The 21,506-nt window shown below is 39.0% G+C and overlaps 3 protein-coding genes across 5 annotated transcripts in view; 1 reads left to right on the forward strand and 2 right to left on the reverse strand.

The window, feature by feature from the left end:
• Window positions 1-1,177: 1,177 nt before the first annotated feature.
• LOC139949460 (cytochrome P450 2U1-like) lies at window positions 1,178-4,457 on the reverse strand. The gene is made up of 4 exons (XM_071947806.1): window positions 3,805-4,457; window positions 2,685-3,310; window positions 1,655-1,982; window positions 1,178-1,390 (listed from the first exon to the last, which is right to left on the reverse strand). Exons 1-4 carry the CDS (start codon window positions 4,187-4,189, stop codon window positions 1,188-1,190), a joined length of 1,542 nt encoding a protein of 513 aa, XP_071803907.1. The 5' UTR covers window positions 4,190-4,457; the 3' UTR covers window positions 1,178-1,187.
• A 302-nt stretch (window positions 4,458-4,759) lies between these two features.
• LOC139949836 (cytochrome P450 2U1-like) lies at window positions 4,760-11,240 on the reverse strand. The gene is made up of 4 exons (XM_071948379.1): window positions 10,761-11,240; window positions 9,438-10,066; window positions 7,892-8,219; window positions 4,760-5,931 (listed from the first exon to the last, which is right to left on the reverse strand). Exons 1-4 carry the CDS (start codon window positions 11,107-11,109, stop codon window positions 5,756-5,758), a joined length of 1,482 nt encoding a protein of 493 aa, XP_071804480.1. The 5' UTR covers window positions 11,110-11,240; the 3' UTR covers window positions 4,760-5,755.
• Window positions 11,241-13,668: 2,428 nt separating this feature from the next.
• Window positions 13,669-21,506, forward strand: part of LOC139949960 (protein FAM167A-like) — a 28,260-nt gene continuing 20,422 nt past the window's right edge. Inside the window, exon 1 of one of the 3 annotated variants that reach the window (XM_071948556.1) lies at window positions 13,669-13,813. The gene's annotated coding sequence lies outside the window, so the exon portion shown is untranslated. Of the gene's footprint in view, window positions 13,814-18,663; window positions 18,821-20,603; window positions 20,619-21,506 lie in introns of those variants that run through there. The other 2 variants (XM_071948554.1, XM_071948557.1) reach the window with 2 other exon arrangements.

Genomic DNA, 21,506 nt, shown 5'->3' on the forward strand with positions numbered 1-21,506 from the left:
TGTATTTTTTTAAAGGTTTGCTTTGTATTTGTAAAGTCTTATTTTATTTGCATGCTGCATGACGTACTTTAATTCACCGTATTTAATTCAACATGAGCAAGCCTATGATCTTTATCAAAGATCGTAAGTTGCAAGCTGTATGTGCATGGGACGCCATTTTAGTAAGCAGATATTTCAATGCAACAATATATCAATGCAGTCAATGAGCATTTGCTTTCAATGCTAAAACAAAAACTTTGCCCACTGAAATGGCGCCTGTTCCGTAATTAACGTTCTAATGACAAGCTAGTGCTCCGCAGTGCTTTGGAATAATGGTCATACAAAATAAATGAATTAAAACATTGGAAATTGTGATTGTTTGTAAAATTACACAAAAACATAGGCCAGCTTTTCAGCCGGAAGTAGCGAAACTTTAGCCGTCCCACGGATACGGACATCATGACAACTACAATGTAACCCTCTAATTAAATGCTTTGCAGAAATTAATGTGTCAAGCAATTTTCTGCATAATCAGCATACTTTGGGCACAGGTGAGAGGCTATACGTAAGTTTTCAGTTTTGAAACTTCGAGAATAAGAAGTCACTTCCCCTTCAATACATGGCCCCATGGTTGTGTTACATTTGGACCGAAAATGGCGTCACACTCACTCAGCATACAGCTTTGCCCACTATCTGGTGCGCCATTTGTTGGTAGAATTGAACCATTTGGAAACGTCGGTAAATAGCACAAAAAGAGTCATTGGTAGCCTAAACACACGACGTAACAATTCGTGGCTAAAATGAATTACGCCGGATACCAGCCATGAGACTAGTCAATCCCGTTCCAAAATCACGTTTGACCTCGCATTCATTTCACATGGAGATTTTTAGTCAAATCCTACGTACATGTATACACGTGTACATATGTACACACATGTATAAACAGACAAACAATGTGTATACAAACTCACATGTACAAACAAAATTACATGCATATTATGTTCATAGTTACACATAAACATTACGCACGCTGCATGCAGACGACTAAAACTGCAATTGATTACAAACATCAACTCGGACCAATCAAAACACTACGGGAAGCTTTGTATACGTCACTGCACATTCATCCAATAAAACCATTGTATCCAAAGAATCCATCCACTGGGTCTGTATAAAACCAACACCTGTCTTTAAGACAGGGGACCAGTCTAGGAACCTATAGGTTTTTGACTGTGTCTACTTTGAGCACGAATAGAGTAGCTCTTTGGCGCCAATGTAAGACCAAGTTCACCGCGGAGGTCGGGTTGACCAGCTTGCGAAGGCCAGGATAAAGTAAACTTCTGCAAAACATTAGTGAAGAAGATAAATATCTGCATACTTGATAGCTTTTTCCCAAGGCAGATTCGACGACCTGCAGAAGTAAGAAGAAAAAAGGAGACAAAAGGGAATTAAATAAATATAGGATACTATAACAACATTTGAAATTATGCAGCCCAATAAGCAACTGCCCATGGGCTGAATGAAGTTGATTCAAAAGAGGGCACTATTACACGAAATTTCTACACAAATTGCCGATTTGGGGAGAGGGCAGTGTACAATGCAACACCGGCCTAATTTCTATTGCATAAAAGGGGACATTTAAACAGAAGCACCAACACAAATTCAAATTACGAACCTGCTCCGAAAGGTATGAATGCCTCAGGCACAACCACACGTTTCCCATTATCTGCTAGAAATCGAGTAGGGTCAAAAGATCCTGGGTTTACCCATAACATGGGGTCGTGTAGCACCGCCCATAGATTGACCCATATCTGGGTACCTTTTGGGATATGGGTGCCTTGAATGTTGAAATCTTGGTTTGTACATCGTGGTGGTACGAATGGTGAAGCTACCCTGTAACGTTGAGTCTCCATTATAGTAGCCATTGTGTACGGCATTGAGCGCTGATCGTCCATGGATGGGGTTCTACTCCCACCTATGACGTCATCAATTTCTTGCTGCACCTGCATCGTATACAAACAGATAGACAAATAAACAATTGGTTTAGTGTACAGCGTCATGTTAATGGTCTACATGTATTAGGGCAGCCAACATGTCAAGAACTCAAGGATTCCCAAAAATTAGATTTTGCACAAGACTTGAACAATTAAGTGCGTCACAGGAGGGGGTCTTGCGTAGCTGAGCCAAGAGCTGCTTTAGCACAAAATAAGCTACAAGCACAACAAAATTATGCTTAATACCAGAATATATGGTTACCAGTCAATTTACCGTGTCACTTGTATAATCTGTGACTGGTGTTCCTCATATACATGAAACTGCTCAGCAGAAATTTGGGCCCATACAGATCTTAGACATAAAGAGAGTAGTTGCGACATGGAGAGGCCAATTCTCTTTGGCCACGTGTTTAATATGGACGCCAATTTCGGTCCAAATGCAGCGCAACCCAAACAAGCAGACTAGTCTGACACCCTGTGTTCACCTAAGTTTTGGGACACAAATGGCTCTCTAAATATAGGGTTTCTAATACAGCCAACTTAACCACGCATTGACTTTGTAGAAATTGCTGTTTGAAGTCATGTTTCAGATAAAGACAAAATTGCATCAGTAGCTTCACCAAATGTCAAACGCACAAAAATGTTTTACTTTTCAGAAAAATGTCATATAATGGCAGTGTACTAAATATATTAAACTAAAAAGCTACCCACCTTGGCTTGGATGTTGGGGAACTGTGTTATCAATAGCAACGCCCAGCGTAAAGTGTTTATAGTCGTATCTGTCCCAGCACCGAAAAAGTCAAATAATGACCTTGCTATTAATTCATCAGCGAACACTAACTCGGTGCCTTCCTGCTCCTTCTGTGCCTCAATCAACATGGCGTCTATGACGTCACGGGTGACTCCTGACTGAAACGTTGCTTTATGTTCTTTAACCATATCTAGATTAAAATCCAGAATCTCTGCCATTGCTTTACGGAATCCATTAATGCCTGGGAGTGATGAGATGATCGGAATGGTTCTTAGGAATGTTTCAACGAAGGAGCAATGTAGAACCTTGTCGATGTTGGTCAATATTTTTCTGAAGCTCTGATTATCATAGCTGAAACGTCGACCGTAACTCATAGAGCAAATAATGTTGGATGCAGCTATTGATATCAAACTGGATGGATCGAAGGGTTGTCCGTTCAATTTTTCAATTTCTTGACAAATAAAACCAACTTCTTTGTTGATGTCTTGTTGCAGATTACCCTGGTTACCGGTAAGATTGTGTAAGGTTTTCAACACAACGCAGCGTCTTGCTTTCCATGCAGTGCCATTCTCAAAGACTAAACTTCCTGCGAAACAAACAATATTAGATTTACATAAAACTAACTCTTTTGTAGAAGGTCAGCATGATATAATGTCATTTTATCTTTTAAATGTTTACCAGTACAGGTTTGGAGCCCAGATAGAAACCATTACATCATTTTGTTTCATTAAGTACCCAGTACTAGTCTATGGTGAAATTAAAATGCTAACTTGAAATTGGACTACAGTAAATAGGCAAACTAAATAGGTATGTTGGTATGACATCTGCTCTAGATTTGCAGGGTTGCAGGGTGGGTTGGAATACCACCCGAGTAATATGCCTGTGATTTTGTTCACAGAACTCGGGGAAGTTCTGATTATACAGTGACTAGTGGTAAAACAAAATAATAAACATTGTAGCTACCATCCCAACGACCGTTACATGAGCATTCGTGATTACCACTACTTTTAGTTTGTAAAACCAAGTAAACCTTATATAGCTATCATACGGATGTTACATGAGCATTCGGGATTCCATTACCTTTAATTTTGATGGTTCTTTCCATCGGTTTGAATGATGCTCGATCAGAGAAAACATTCGCGTGTTTCACGAGTGCCTCTTTAATCATATGCAAGTCATTCAACACAACCAACGGATCGGATCCTATGTACAGTGTGAACGTCTTGCCGAACTTGCTGCACAGCTTAGTCACTTCAATATGAGAGGCCGTGGTGAATAACTGAAAGCTTCCAATGAATGGCATATGCCATGGTCCGGGAGGTAGTGTAGACGCACGGCCAGGTTGATTTATAAATGACGAGACTAGTAGATAAGTGGTTATAAATACCAGTGCATATGGTAGAAGTTCACCATATTGCAAAATACCAGTGAAAGTACTTACTGGTAAAGAGAAGTTGAGATACATATCTGTACTTAATACGAGATTGCTGTATTCCCTGATAAAGTCAACGCGTTTGTGGAAAGTACTGTTTTTCTCTGATATAAAGGTTAGCCAATGTGTCTGTGTGTGTGAAAGAACACAGTTCGTAGACCTCTGTCGATGTCCCCAGCACAAGGGGATTTGATGTATGGACCAATGCACTATTTGAATTGATGGGAGCAAAACAAGGTCATCCCAGAGGTACTTTGGTGTCCTATGTATTTATACTACAGTCACGATCAATGCTGGTATGACGTACACAACGGCACACGGACCGTACACAAACCTCCCATTGAATGAACACGGACTTTGACCGAGGCATTTTAAAATCAACCTTTTTGGTAGAATTATAGCTATATATACATACAGCACATACAACCATCGCAGATGCCAACATGCCAGGCAAACATACACAAGTTTCTGTTGAGGGGTCAAATGCGTGTTCAGACAAATAAAAATGTATCTTTTTTTTGCAGAAGAGCACTCTCCCCTAATAAATGACGATATTATAATTATTATAATTATAATTAGAATTAGAATTATTTATTCAGCCAACTAAAAAAAATAAAAACGAAAACATCGGAAATTATAGTGCACCTCGAGCTCTCTAGATTTGTTTTAGTAGATTACAACTGCTGTCCCAATGCGTTAATTAGGCCTGCATTATGTGAACTCAATGCTTAGTTATTATTTTGTACAAAGTTCATAGGATCAACTTTCGCAATTGGCACTAATTTATATCAAAGAATTGTGTTGGGAAATATTTGTTATTTCTTTTTACATGTACTTTTCTAATTATGTATTCATTTATTTATGAATACTTTTTATATATAAATGTATATATTATATATCAAATAATAAACCACAAGGGAAACTGACTGGGTACATTTTAAAATGATTTAGGATTTATATATTTTTAATTTACTATTTATTTATTTATTTATTTATTTGCTTGTCTAATTTCTGGAGTTTGTTTTTGGTTTTGTTATTTTAAGTTATGCTTGTGTATGCAGATTATTTATATTTATTTTAATTATTATTTTTTTCCCAAAGAGAGTATTAAATATTAAGGTGAATTTCTTCCCGAGCTTAAACTAAAACAGGGAATTTAAAAGCTGCTAAAATATAACTGCGATGGTTGGTAACTATAAGACAAGTAACAAATTTTCTGAAAAAATCTGTGTTAATAATAAAAAGTTCAGTCAGATTCTGTGAATGGATGAAAAATGCAACCTGCCTCCACACAAATATTCTTGTCTATCTAACGTTGTGAGAAGTGCTCCCACTGAAGTTACGTATAGCTTTGAGAAAGAGGTAATTTCCCACTCACAATTGTTAAAAGACTTCAGCTGAAGTATTTCATTATGCACCTGAAAGCACACAAACTTGTACAACAAAGGTGTTTTTTCTTTCATTATTTTCTTGCAACTTCGTTGACCAATAATTGAGCTCAAATTGTCACAGTTTTGTTATTTAATGCATATGCTGAGATGCATAAAGTAAGAATACCGGTCTTTGACAAATTAATTACTAGAATATTGCCTAGTGCCTTTAACGCTTTGTAACTCGTGTCTTATATGGCTGAGGTGCATATGTCATACCGAGTATACCCGGACGATCTTCGGGGTCATCTCCATCACGTGAGAAGGTAAATCTTTGCATGAAGTTTGTGAAGAAGATGAAGAGTTCCATCCTGGCAAGTTGCTCCCCAATGCAACTACGTCTCCCTAATAATGAGAACAAGAACTGAGTTACATGAGATTATGAGGTATGGCACGTTGCTCCCAAGTGCAACTACGTCTCCCTATTCATAAGGAAAACAAGAACTGAGTGACATGAGATTATGAGGTATGGCAAGTTGCTCCCCAATGCAACTACGTCTCCCTAATAATGAGAACAAGAACTGAGTTACATGAGATTATGAGGTATGGCAAGTTGCTCCCCAATGCAACTACGTCTCCCTAATAATGAGAACAAGAACTGAGTTACATGAGATTATGGGGTATGGCACGTTGCTCCCAAGTGCAACTACGTCTCCCTATTCATAAGGAAAACAAGAACTGAGTGACATGAGATTATGAGGTATGGCAAGTTGCTCCCCAATGCAACTACGTCTCCCTAATAATGAGAACAAGAACTGAGTTACATGAGATTATGAGGTATGGCAAGTTGCTCCCCAATGCAACTACGTCTCCCTAATAATGAGAACAAGAACTGAGTTACATGAGATTATGAGGTATGGCAAGTTGCTCCCCAATGCAACTACGTCTCCCTAATAATGAGAACAAGAACTGAGTTACATGAGATTATGAGGTATGGCAAGTTGCTCCCCAATGCAACTACGTCTCCCTAATAATGAGAACAAGAACTGAGTTACATGAGATTATGAGGTATGGCAAGTTGCTCCCCAATGCAACTACGTCTCCCTAATAATGAGAACAAGAACTGAGTTACATGAGATTATGAGGTATGGCAAGTTGCTCCCAAGTGCAACTACGTCTCCCTATTCATAAGGAAAACAAGAACTGAGTGACATGAGATTATGAGGTATGGCAAGTTGCTCCCAAGTGCAACTACGTCTCCCTATTCATAAGGAAAACAAGAACTGAGTGACATGAGATTATGAGGTATGGCAAGTTGCTCCCCAGCGCAAAATACGTATCCCCATTCATAAGGAAACAAGAACTGAGTTATATGAGATTATATGAGATATGGCAAGTTGCTCCCCAATGCAACTACGTCTCCCCATTCATAAGGAAACAAGAACTGAGTTAAATGAGATTATATGAGATAATATGGCAAGTTGCTCCCCAATGCAACTACGTCTCCCTATTCAAAAGGAAAACAAGAACTGAGTTATATGAGATTATATGAGATATGGCAAGTTGCTCCCCAATGCAACTACGTCTCCCTATTCATAAGGAAAACAAGAACTGAGTTATATGAAATTATATGAGATATGGCAAGTTGCTCCCCAATGCAACTACGTCTCCCTACTAATGAGAACAAGAACTGAGTTATATGAGATTTGAGGCCTTGAATGTACGGTGAGGTATCAATAAATTGGTTTGCAACGTAGATTTTGGTCCTTTGCAAAAAATGTCTTGCTTTGCATTCTGTTCCGTTGAGTAGATTCAAAAGAACTGCCCTACTTTTTAACTAACCTTGGGCCAATTAAAAAAAACATGTAAGCAGCCGTTTTGTGCTTATACGGAACGTTCGGAGTGGTTCCTTAGCCAAATTTGTATTTCATAAAGATGTTTACCATAAGTAAGGGGAACCCACGGTTAGCACACGAGTGACGTAACAATGCAAATTCATGGTGAACGTGCATGCGAGTTGAGAATGTTTCTGCGAACTTGGGAATCATGGTAAAATAAGTTTATGCTTTTCCGCACATTTTTCTGCCTACAGTAAGCACACGAAATTGCTTACCAGCAAACAGCTTTATGAAATCTGGCCCTGTGCGGAAGGTAGACAAACGGCCAGGACTACTACTTTTGCTTTAGTGGATCGAGGGGGCTGCCGAAAATTGGAAAAGGGCAGAGACATGTTTTTTGTATTTTTTAATATTGAGCATTAGCTTTAGTTGCTTTGGCTCGTCGTTGTGTTAGTTTATTGGTCCATGCACAGTCACAGCTGGCATTCTTTGAGCACAACACAGCATCTTTAAAATAATTTGTTTACCTATCCCAAATGGTATGAAGGCGTCTGGCACAATAACACGTGAGCCATCTTCAGATAGAAACCGCGTTGGGTCGAAACACTCTGGATTGGTCCAGTGCGCTGGATCATGAAGTACAGTCCACAGATTCACCCAAACCTGTGTCCCCTTAGGAATATGGAAACCACGGAATTTGATATCACTGTAAAGCACCCTCGGTGGGAGGTAGGGCGCCACCGTGCGGTAGCGCTGAATCTCCATGAGTGTTGCCTCTGTGTAGGGCATGGATGGACGATCGGACAGCGACGGTACGCGAGCCTGACCGATGACGTCATCGACTTCTTGCTGTACCTGTAATGTAAGGAGTTCATAATTGCTGCAAAATGATTTAATTCGCATAAATACATGACGAGCAAACTGACAATGGGCAAATTGATTACAACTAGACGACCCGGGCGGAACATTGTCACTGACATGTTTATTTTCTTATTTTGATTTCAAGCAACAAGCTGATGCTTCTTGGAGACCTCCATCCTCACCCAGAATCCTATTATACTTGTGCTTTCCTTAATCATTATACTACAATGTAAATCATATGCCTTTGCGTTGGGTGTGGTAAAAATATAAGAAATGAATGAGTGAATAAAGCAAGCCTCACGAAAACATTTTGTATTATTATTGACAAAACTCTACTACAAAAGGTAGACGAATCCACGAGGGGTTTAACAAGTAATGGAATGTTCTGTCGGACGGACCATAAACTTCCATAGTCTTCACTTTCTGAAGAACTGTTGAATAAATAGTAAACTTGCTGGTACTTTATGATACATCTCTTTTGTAGGAGTGTTTGCTTTGAAAAGAGCCAGTGTGGTCTCCACGTTTTGAACAGTATTCTCTGCTCGTCTTCACAGCCAACACTCACACAAAAGAGATTCACACATGGTTGTACCCGCAAGTCTACTAATACTAGTTATTCATAGTTTCTTCTTATTTATCCACACCATGCGAAGCTTCAAACATAAATACTTGTAAAAATAAAGTTGATCTGATATTTCATTGAAATATCTAATGTTCAATTTCACTGAACTATAGAGAAACTCATCATAGGTCAAACGAGGTACAGGATGGAGCAATAGGTAAATCATAACTAGAAACTCATAGAGGTTAATTATTAAAGACACTGGACACAATTGGTAATTGTCAAAGACTAGCCTTCACCGTTGGTGTATCTCAACATATGCATAAAATAACAAACCTGTGAAAATTTGAGCTCAATCAGTCGTCGAAGTTGCGTAATAATAATGACAGAAAAAACACCCTTGTCACACGAAGTTGTGTGCTTTCAGACGCTTGATTTCGAGACCTCAAATTCTAAATCTGCTATCGATATCAAATTCGTGGAAAATTACTTCCTTCTCGAAAACTACATTACTTCAGAGGGAGCCGTTTCTCACAATTTGTTTTTACTATCAACCTCTACCCATTACTCGTTACCAAGAAATGGATTATGCTAATAATTATTTTGAGTTAATACCAATCGTGTCCACTGCCTTTAAAGATGTACATTACCTTAGCTTGTACATGCGGGAACTCCATCATCAAAATAATAAGCCACAGCATAGTATTAGTGGTCATATCTGTCCCCGCTGCAAACATATCATGAATCGCTCGCCAGATCAGATCATCCCGAAACACCTCCTTCAAATCATCCTCCTTGTGCTTCCCGCCCTCAAGTATAAAGGCATCGATGACGTCACGGATGTTGTCGGGGTCAAAGGTCACACGGTGTGCTTCCACCATCTCCTTGCTGAAATCAGCCAGGTTCTCCAAGGCCGTGTTCAATCTCTTGAAGTGATTTAAGTATGACATAAGGGGGAATCCCCACACGACAAGACTCATAACTGAAGCTCTGAAGATGACTTCCATATTGGCTAAGAGATGTTTGAATGCAGGGTCGTTGTAGTCATAACGCTGCCCATAGCTGATACTACATATGATATTAGATACAGCATTGTTAATCAGATGTAATGGATCAACATTTTTCCCTTCGTGGTCGCCCAAAGCATCACATAGATACCTTGCTTCCTCATTGATAGATGATTCCAGACTACGTTTGCCCATGCCGAAGTTACGCAGTGACATGAGAGCAACACGGCGGCGTGCAGACCACTGCCGTCCGCTGGAAAACAGTATACTACCTGTTTGGATCAAAATAAAATGCACAAAAAAAATCTTTAAAAGTTGTTAAATTTGCATTGTGGATAAGGCATTTTGGTTTTACCCAAACACGCTATGTGTATTGGTGTATTAAAGCACTTTCCCGAGTTTGTAAAAGAAAAAATCTCAGGCATATTACTCGGGTTGGATTCGAACCCACGATATTGTATTGGATGCAAAATTTTTTTCAAAATTGTTATTTTTTAATTTTGTTATTTATTATTGAGCAGTTCACATTTACTGATCCATTGTCATATAAATAGTGATAGGCCTAAAGATACAACAAGTAAATATGTAAACAACTATGGTTTTGTGTGAAAGAAAAAATCAAGTACATCCAAACCCGACCATTCAGTAGTATTGATAACATGGCTATTCGTTTGAGTTTTTATTAAACATATGACTGGCCTTGAAAGCAGATTTCCAATTCGAAAAACTGTGTATTTTACTTTAGCTTAAAAGCACATTATTTCCAAGATCAATACCATCATGCATTTAAAAAGGGATGTATCATAACATTATAGGCTAAGATTTGTTCCTTTGACATTACACATTGTTTTTTTTTTTTACACGAGGTACATTAAACAAATGTAAACCCTTGCTACAATATTAGCAAGGGAGCCTTGCTATAAAAACTCACTATAAAACAACTATCAACCAAGAATATTTGAATACCTTCTAGTTTAAGTACCTTGCTGGCACTTTGGAGATCCATTCTGTCATTGAAATACTCCCCTTGTTTCCCCAAAGCTTCCTTGATGACGTGCAGATCACTGAGAACAACAAGAGGCATCAGGCCAGCGTGTAGGGTATATATCCCACCGTACTTATACCCAGTTTCAGTCAGGTCTAAATGCATAGAGGAGCTGAACAGCTGTGGGCTTCCAATGAGTGGGATGTACCAAGGAGAAGGTGGTAGACCACGGTGGAGAGACCGCCAACGTAGGAACCAAACAGCAATAAGAAATGTAGAGGCGAATACCAGCAAAAGCCGGATATTTAAATAGGTGCCGAGGGACTCCATTATGCTTTCTTCAGAAGACGATCCGAGTATACTTCGTCTACTTGAAACCAACGGTTCTTTTCAGAACTATACCCTAACGCATGTAAAATCATTACATGATTACTGCAAACTTACTATCGAACTTCCACCACGGACAGTTCAATTACCTATGTACTTCACTCCATGATGAGTGCAGTGAGATGGAATTTGTACATTTGTTGATTTCGTCAACTTGCTGAACGCAATTCAAGGCGTAGACAGTTATGTTTCATTACGCAGCGTTGTTTCTGATTGTCCGATAAGCACATTGCTATACAATAACGACACGGGCTGCTGACTTTAAACCAGAGTAGACGTACGCCAGGTTTACGAAGGCCAAGTTTGAACGTTGAGTTTGTTGATTTGGTTCCCTAAAATGTTTTATCCGTACGAAACTTCTACAGTAGTTTTTTCACGTCTAGACTATGATCGTGATTTTGTTTACAGTTATTAAACTGGTCCCCAGTACTTATCCGCAAGTTGGGGGTCAGATATTGGTTCTTACATTGCTGGCATTACAAGTCTTATTATATTATTACACAGTACATTAATTACATACATGTATAATGTTTTATTTGTAAATGTGTACATACAATTTGACTGCGAAATGAATGCGAGATCAACGATACATCCGTACCACGTGACCGTCAGGATCTTGACGCAGGCTCAAAGGCAATCTCTGACGTATAATTAAAAACACACGAAGTGTGACGTTCAGACTGAATTTTTTTGTAGTATTGAATTGCCATCCTCAAAAATGTTCCTGATTTTTTTTTCACAAGGATCCCCATTTTTGATCGATTTAGAAGAAGAAAAACTACGACAGTGACAATTTTGATGTACAGAAAAAACAAATTGCGTTCAGCCTATCCGTTAGTCAGTATGGTACTGCCTTAACTAGCGCCCTCTCGTGTATAATGTTTTGGGGTGTGGTTGACCATGATAATAGGGACAAAGTACACTTTGCAACTCTGATACAGACACAATAACTACTGCCTCAGACTTGAAAGCAAGTCTACAGACTTAAATGACATGCACAGTATAGAAAAATCGCAATTATTGTCACCTTAATTCTTCTTCTTCCGTCGTGTCAGCTACACTTTTCTCATCCCCTTCGGGCATGTTCTCAAGCTGATGGGTGAAGATCTATACATCAGATCATCGTCAGGGAAGTAAAACTGGCCCTCTACCGGGCATGACAGGAGGTGGTCCTTGGTCTGAGGTAAATAAACAGGACAAACAGTTATGTTTTCGTAGTTATTGTGCACACAGTCAACCACAACAAGTTAATGAAGATTGAAAGTAAAAATTGCTCTTTGATTCCATTCATATAAATTCATTCACTGATTGAATCTTAACCTGGTTAATACACAAATAAAACGCCTTTTTTAACATAATAATATAATTATGAATTATGGGTGTGTCGTCATGAGAAGGACTACCTTCATGTAATAGGAGGTTTATGGCAACTTGACAACTTGAACAGTTATCTTGAGCTGAAATGATGATCAATGACATGATATAATGAAGCCCTCATTTGTGCTTTAAGTTTCAAATGGCAAGTGAAAAATTCGTTTGACATGGAGGATAGAAACTTCAAACTAACTAGGATTTACCAAAAGTATTTTTTTCTTTGCAAGTGTTTTCGTCCATTGTGCCCCGAAGAGTAACCAGTTCGTTTCCACCAAAAATGGTTACAGATTGAAAACAGTTTTTCAGACCCCCAAATTGGCCTAAAATGGCCAAAAAACAAAATGGGCTGTACCCATGACAACGGGTTATATTTTGAACTGAACATGCAATTTTGTTTACTTTAACCCCAAGGCCCTTCCACCCACAAATTATAAACAATTTATAATTTTGTGACCGTGAACACATTACACAAAAAAATATATCAAATATTTACTTGAACTGACTCTTAAGATTTTGAAACTTAATTTAAGTCTAGAAATGTCATAGTATAAAGTGTAATGACCTCATAAGGAAATCCACAACGCTAGTACACACCTACGCACACACGCCCTCTGCTGTTTAGAAATGATCAGCCGTAATTCAATGGGGGGGGGGGTCACGACCTTGTTTCTGGCTGATCGGGTGTACGTCGGTGGTGAAACCCCAAATCGCACACAATTCAGACAATCTGAAAGGGTGCTTTTATTATCCTTCTTAAAGAAACAAACTAAGGATGGTACATCAAATTATTATACAATTTAGTAATTACTTTTATATAGTGCGGGGAAATGGACCACCACTGGCTTTGTTTTTGGCTTTATTTATTGACATAACGTCTACATGTACCAATAGGAAGACGTTGATTGATGACTTCTACACGACAGGGTCGGCTCGAAACGCCAAACATTTATTTATACAAGACAATTACTTTATAACCAAAACCTTTTCAGCGTTTGGAGAAGTGCACACCAAGGACAATATTAAATCAGAATATGCGTCTTATAGCAGTTCCAGTCTTAAATACAGTGTTTTGCATGGTGTGGATAAATAGGAAGAAACTGAACATTAATTAATTGTAATCTTGCGGATACAACCATGTGTATACAACCATGTATATTGCTCTGCAAAGAGCCGATGTAGTCTCGACGTTTCTAACAGTATACTCTGCTCGTCTTCAGAACTTTCCGTCTTGTTATAAGGAGAAGTATAAGATGAAGAGACGCAGTGATGTGAGGTACGTATTTTTTATGTTATCTTGAAGTTAAACACTCTGCTGTGTTAAAGGAACACGTTGCCTTGGATCGGTCGAGTTGGTCTTTGAAATGCGTTTGTAACAATTTTTTATATAAAATGCATATGTGTAGAAAGGTGTTGTAAAAGTAGAACACAATGATCCACGCAAAACATGCCTCGAAATTACCTCGTCGACTAACACGGTCGGCCATTTATGGGAATCAAAATTTTGACTCCCATAAATGGCCGACCGTGTTAGTTCGCACAGTAAAAGGAAAACCACGCAATTTCGAGGCAAACTTGTGTGGATCATTGTATTCTACTTTTAAAACATCTTTTCATCCATATGCAATTTATAAAAAAAAGTTACAAACGCTTTTTATAGACCAACTCGTCCGATGCAAGGCAACGTGTTCCTTTAATGTTGTTATAACAAACGTGCTTCCCGAAGCCATGTCGACGTTGAAAGTGTAGATTCGTCACAAATCTACAGTTAAGTGTACATCCGTAACAAATCTATAGTTAAGAGTAGATTCGCAACGAATCTATAGTTCTGTGTAGATTCGTAAAAAATAATCTACCCTTTCATCAATAGAGTGACGTCACAGAATTAGTTTAAATTGAAAATAACGCAAAGCCACCGTTCGGCTATACAGCTACGACTGTTGCCAAGGGTAATGTTATTGGACCTCCTACTAGCGGAAATCTAGCCGAAGTCATTCATATGAGTTCGCTGTAATTACATTGGTACCCATTGATGAGGTCAAAAGAGGTCATGTTTCCAGTTACTCTTTAGAGAGGAGTATTCTAAACGTATGCATTAGCAACAAGTTGTGGCTGGTATCGTCCCGTGGAAACTTAACATTTGGGTTACTTTCCAAAATGTATTTTCTAGAATTGTGGTGAAGTTGTTACATTAAAGCCATTGGACACTTTCGGTACAGAATAAAAAAGTTCACAGATTTACAAATAATTTACAGGGTTTACAGAAGGTAATGGTGAAAGACTTCTCTTGAAATATTATTCCATGAAATGCTTTACTTTTTGAGAAAACATTAACACAATATCAATTCTCGATAGCGAGAATTACAGATTTATTTTAAACACAATCATGTCATGACACGGCGAAACGTGCGGAAACCAAGGGTGGGTTTTCCCGTTATTTCCTCCCGACTCCGATGACCGATTGAGCCTAAATTTTCACAGGTTTGTTATTTTATATATAAGTTGTGATACACGAAGTGTGGGACTTGGACAATACTGTTTACCGAAAGTGTCCAATGGCTTTAACGCAATCAGATTGGAAGAACAGTTATTGAGTTGTGGGGTTGAACGAAGACAAATTGGGATTTGAACCGAACGATCGTAGGCATAACGTGCCAGCGCCCCAAAACTGAGCTATGTTGCCCTGTATTGGCGGTCTCTCTATTTTGTAATACATTTTATTTAAAAGATGGAAATTTTACGGAAGCGTGAATAGGACATACCGAAAAAAAAAATCGGGCTCCACTATTTCCCCCGGGCGGATTACTATTTCGCCCGGGCAGTTATTACTCATTTTACTAATTTATTTTTTTTATTTATTTATTTTTTTATTTATTTATTTTTTTATTTTTATTTATTTATTTTTTTTTTTTGGGGGGGGGGGACAAGCACAGTAAGTAGGAAAGTACTGGAATCCAAGCTTTAAAAAAAACGTTACTATTACGATTTCGATTACTATTTCGCCCGGGCTGATTACTATTTCGCCCGGGCGGATTACTATTTCGCCCGGGCAGATTACTAATTCGCCCGGGCGAATTACTATTTCGCCCGGGCGGATTACTATTTCGCCCGGGCGGATTACTATTTCGCCCGGGCGAATTACTATTTCGCCCGGGCGAATTACTATTTCGCCCAGGCGGATTACTATTTCGCCCGGGCGGATTACTATTTCGCCCGGGTGAGTTACTATTTCGCCCGGGCGAATTACTATTTCGCCCGGGCGGATTACTATTCCGTGTGTAAAGGGAAACGCGAAATCATACATGTAGCCCCGTTTAAACAGACCCGGAGATGAGAACATTATGACCACAAACAAAAATGCGTTTTGATGGAAGAAAACATCATGTGCATCTATAAATGGTTTTTTTTTTTTATTATTTTTTTTTTTTTTTTTGGGGGGGGGGGGGGGGACAAGCACAGTAAGTAGTAAAACCGGGACGCACTCAACACGTTCCAAAAGGTAGAGGTTGATTATTTTATAATTATTCCTCATTACATGGAGAGAGATGTACTGGAATCCAAGCTTAAAAAAAAACGTTACTATTACGATTTCGATTACTATTTCGCCCGGGCTGATTACTATTTCGCCCGGGCGGATTACTATTTCGCCCGGGCAGATTACTAATTCGCCCGGGCGAATTACTATTTCGCCCGGGCGAATTACTATTTCACCCCGGCGGATTACTGTTTCGCCCGGGCGAATTACTATTTCGCCCGGGCGGATTACTATTTCGCCCGGGCGAATTACTATTTCGCCCGGGCGAATTACTATTTCGCCCGGGCGGATTACTATTTCGTCCGGGCGGATTACTATTTCGCCCGGGCGGATTACTATTCCGTGTGTTAAGGGAAACGCGAAATCATACATGTAGCCCCGTGTAAACAGACCCGGAGATGAGAACATTATGACCACAAAAAAAATCCGTTTTGATGGAAGAAAACATCATGTGCATCTATGAATGTTTTTTTTTTTTTTTTTTTTTTTTTTTTTTGGGGGGGGGGGGACAAGCACAGTAAGTAGTAAAACCGGGACGCACTCAACACGTTCCAAAAGCTAGAGGTTGATTATTTTATAATTATTCCTCATTACATGGAGAGAGATGTATTGGAATCCAAGCTTTAAAAAAAACGTATGAGGCGTTAATATGTATTGTATAAAGTTCTTTTTATGGAGAGGGGGTGGGGGCAAGGTAGAACAGCTGGTGTTGGTAGGGGAGGGGTTTGTGGATAAGATAGAAAGTGTGACGAAGAGGGAGACCGACACTATCCATGCAGAAAGTACTATAAGGCCAAAATAATACTGGAGCGGGAAAATTCGAAACCAAATCCGGCGAAAGGGGGGGGGGGGTAGGGAGGAGGTTGTTTGGAAAAGGAAAGCGGCATTGTCCTTTGACTCGTGCCGTCAACGGCAGAAGTGTTTTAAGTTTGTCAAAACCTTAGGTTGGGGCCTGATTTTTTAGTCGATTATTACAACAAATTCAGAAGTGTACACATATCAAAATTACATTAGAATGGTGAACAAGCGCATTATTATCAAGTTAAAATACCATTTTCGTTGAAATCATCTCATCTTTTTTCAAAAGCCTACTGTCGGCGCCATATGAGCAACAATGTCATGAAAATAATTTTCGTTTCATGAGACGAAAATTATTTTAATCATTTACAAACATATTTTCACGACAATGTTTTACTCATTTCTCAAAAACTACAGCACCTCAGTAAGTAATATTTGAAGGGAAACTTTCCACTATCAATATCTTCAAACCCTGTAAGTTTAATGTTAATGTTAATATATGGACATTTTGAAAAAGTACCCAAATCCTTTAATGGAATACAAAATCTACAGGATCATGTATCAATGTAAGCTAGAGGACCAGTATTTTTATGAAAATAAATGTTTACTTATTTTGATAAATAATATATGTACAACTCTTTTTCCTACTTATCAATGCCTCTGTACACAACACCGTCCCAAAACCACCGAAGCGAACCAACATCATGTCACAATGTATTAACATGTAATGGTGCACTTTTGTTAGGAGCCAACAAACCAACTCTTAACACAACAGGAAGAATAAAGGATTTCGAGAAAATCTCTCCAAAGTGCTCCCGAACAAGGCAAACAAGATCTGTAGCCAGGCCGACATAACAATGACGTCACTTAATCCAGCCACAACGAATCATCTTGAATAGCGATGAAGTTTCATAAAAGCACACAATCTTTCTTTGCCAAAAAACGGACAGAAAACACCAGTTTAACTTTGAGAGTTATTTTTGTTTTTGTTAACGTCTGCATGTTGGATGGGCCCTTGATCCATGCATAGTTATCTATCATACCACCATCAATCGGGCATGTTAGTCGGTCCTTCGAAAAAAGGTACGAATCTTTTATTGAGTACAGGGCCTGACCTATATGGTGTATGATTTAACTTCGGCAATCAGAAAGAATATTATGCTTGATAATTCTGCCTTTGAATTACTTCAAATTACTTCAAACACCTGTTAGTCGCTTTGAAACTAATTATACACCATAAATCAATACTACAAAACATACCATTATTATTTACCAGAATAAAAATATCACAACAACAGACATCAATGTTAGGCATTCATTATCTAGTATAGTGGGTGCCATAGGTCCACTACAGTGACAGAGAGTCCTCTCAGTAGAATTGTACAGACTCTAACACTCAGTCCAATGATTGTAAAAAGCTAAGAGGCATTCAAGGCAATTCGAGTGATGAAAGATACCATAAAAACGAGTTGACATTTCAGATAATGGCTTTAGGAGCTATGTCCTCTATAAGGTGTTTCTTTTTTCTTCTCCGTGTCATAAAGTGGTTGGTGATACACGTCCGTGAAGCATGGGTTGGGTTGGGTTCAGTTTGTAATGATGTAGGTAAAGATGATCATGAGTCCGAATCTGATTACAGTCGGTAAATCATCCTTATCGAACCATCACACCAACTTTTTGTGGCAAAGACAGTGAGGACCTTTCAGTTTTAGACGTCAGAGGTAAACCCATTAGGAAAACCAACGCAAGGACTAAAAACCCGAATCCACATGCAAGGCTTCGGTCCACCTCGAACCGAGGTCCACAGAGGTGGAAGTAATGGAAAGAAACCACTGTGAGCCAACCTGACTGCCAAGAATTCAACTTTCAATTGTGGAACAAACTCTGTCTTTCCTAAAGAAAGAACTCTCAAGTCATGATTGTATTACCAGCAAATGTCAGCCGATGATGGTGAGTACACAGTTAGTGAAAGACAGAAATTTAGAAAGTGCCCCAAGGTGGTATTTCGGGAAGATTTGACAAAGAATACACACTGGTCCGAAGAAGCAAATGACCATGGTTTAGAGAAGAAGTTTGAAAAGAGAAAGTTAATCAAAATATTATTTTAAGGTGTTATATAATATTTGAAAACCACGGGACACAAACAAAATAACTGAGGATGAGATATCCAACAGAAATGGAAATATTTCAGCATTTGGCAGCTCAAAGTCTTCACCCTATAACGTGAACAGTTTTTTTGTTCATTACACGAATGGGGGCCACGACTTTTACATGACTTCTAAAATCACAGTTTGCAGCCTGATGTGAATACAGAAAAAAGTGTGTGGCCAATCAAAATATAGGAAAATAAGACAAGTGAAATTGAGTAACATTATAATCTGCAAGTGCGGGCCGGCCGAGGTATTTGAAAATATGACCCGGAATCTGTGTCAAATTGACCCAGAAATGGGTCGAATTGACACATAATAAGGGTTAAATCCCATGCCATTTCTATGGTAAGTCTGACCCGGAAATGGGTCAGGGGCCAATTTCACAAAGATCTAAGATTGATCGTAACTGCAAATCAATCGTAGTTGCTTAGTAAAACGTGATGTCACAATACAAATCACTATGGTGAAACTGAAAATTTGTCTTGCGATGAATTTTATTGCTTTGTGAAATCGGCCCCTGGCCCTCTAGGACTGTCGGTATCCGGGTCAATTCTGACCAGGGAGCTTTTAGACTTCAGGTGCAGATGGTAATTCACAATGTAAGGGTTTGATACACCGTGCTTATTTTGTATGATACAGTGCAATTTAGAAACATTCAAGACATGTAAAAATAAACAGAAAAAGCTGAAACAACTTTGGGCAGCAGAGATATTTTTCCTCTTCTTCTTCTTCTTCTTCGACAAGAACAGTCCTCCCATTGTGAGTAATATCGTACTGTGAGTGCAAAAGTGAGCAGGCCGCGGGAACACGTCAGCAAAAAGCTTTTCGAAAATGGGTTTATTTTACAGATGCAAGTAAGCTGCTGTAATAGTACCAGTAAAAAACTATTCCACAAGAAATAACATGTATCCTGTAATGTATGTTATCATCCACATTTTGTCCTAAAAGCTATGACAGTGTGAACCAAATGAGTTCCCTATTGCATTTTTGCACGGATGCACCATGCATTTATAATCAAGAGGGGAATACCGGGTGATCGTAGGCAGGAAAGCCGGTGTCCCAGTGGAAATTTAACGCCGGAATTTATGTCCCTGTTACTGGCAACTATAACCTTGGTTGAGGGAGAATGTTTCAAAAGAGGGCGCTATCAGAAGTAGTTTTTACACAGTTGACAGAATCTCCGGGGGACAGAATCTCCTGCCATACCGGTTTTATTTGCGGTGAGTTACATGGGCTTCAAGATCCGTGCATCTGTCTCACAAGGAACCAAGAGGCATTCTAGTTAGACTTTATTCAAGTCCCGTTCTGGTGCGAGAGGTTCCTATAAAACCCGCCGTCAAAATGAAGCTATTGCGGCATTGGTTGGGGGAGTTTTCTGATGGTGGGCGATGGGACTGAAAATCAAAGGACTCTCACGGGATTGAGACTTGAGTCAAGTCTACATCCAAGCAGGCAAAAGTACATCTTGATTAACACACGGTAACATCGCGGTCAGTTATCCGCTACTGCATAATTCAGACTAATTCTACGGATATTATTTAATAAACCACAGCCAAAATGTCGCTTCGTCTGCTGCAGTGCTGCAGGACACGTGTATGGTTAGTGTGTTTATTCTCATCTAAAGTGTGCTAAGTGGATTATGCATATGACCCTCGTGACATGGAGGTATTTTTACGATATTAACAAATTAAAGATGTAACTGAATTACTAGTCTTATTGCATGCATGAGACTACTGTATCTTAAAGGCACTGGACACTATTAGTAATTAATCAAAATAATTGTTAACATTCAAAATTGGTAACGGGCAATGGAGAGCTGTTGATAGAATAAAACATTGTAAAAAACGGCTCCATCATTATGTTCTTGCAAATTCGATGACCAATTGGGTAGAAATCTTCACAGATTTGTTATTTACAGCACTTGTTGGGATCATCGAATACACCAAGTGGGAATATGGGTCTTTGACAATTACCAAAGATGTCCAGTGCCTTTAAGTGTAAACGTCAGACTCCAAAGTAAAAACTTTGCACTGTGGACCTTATCACATTGAAATGGAGCAGTGAAAAACACCCGTCTCTTTCAATCGTGACTTGGAAGAGTGAACGTTTTGTCTACAAGAATTTAATCACAACTATCACTATGCTCATTCTTCTCTCCCAACGATGTTTTTGTTGTTTTAATAGTTGTCGTTCACTGCTCTCTTTTTTTCCAAGAAGTTGATTTAAATTCATTATTTGGCTCAAGGTGAAAGCACTTCAGTCGGAATCGTTTCTTGCGGCATGTTGTTATTTGTGTAAACTGAAGTTTTTTTTAGAAATCGGATAATAACCAAGTGGTTGTGTTGCGGTTGTTTCTGATAGTCCTGTCTTTAAGCATGGAGGAAGAAATGGAGAAGAAGTAGATCTTTAAAGGCACTGCACACCTTTGATAAATGTCAAAGACCAGTGTTCTCACTTGGTGTATCCCAACATATGCACACAGTACC

The sequence above is a fragment of the Asterias amurensis genome, chromosome 17 (assembly GCF_032118995.1).
Source record: "Asterias amurensis chromosome 17, ASM3211899v1".
Classification (NCBI taxonomy): domain Eukaryota; kingdom Metazoa; phylum Echinodermata; class Asteroidea; order Forcipulatida; family Asteriidae; genus Asterias; species Asterias amurensis.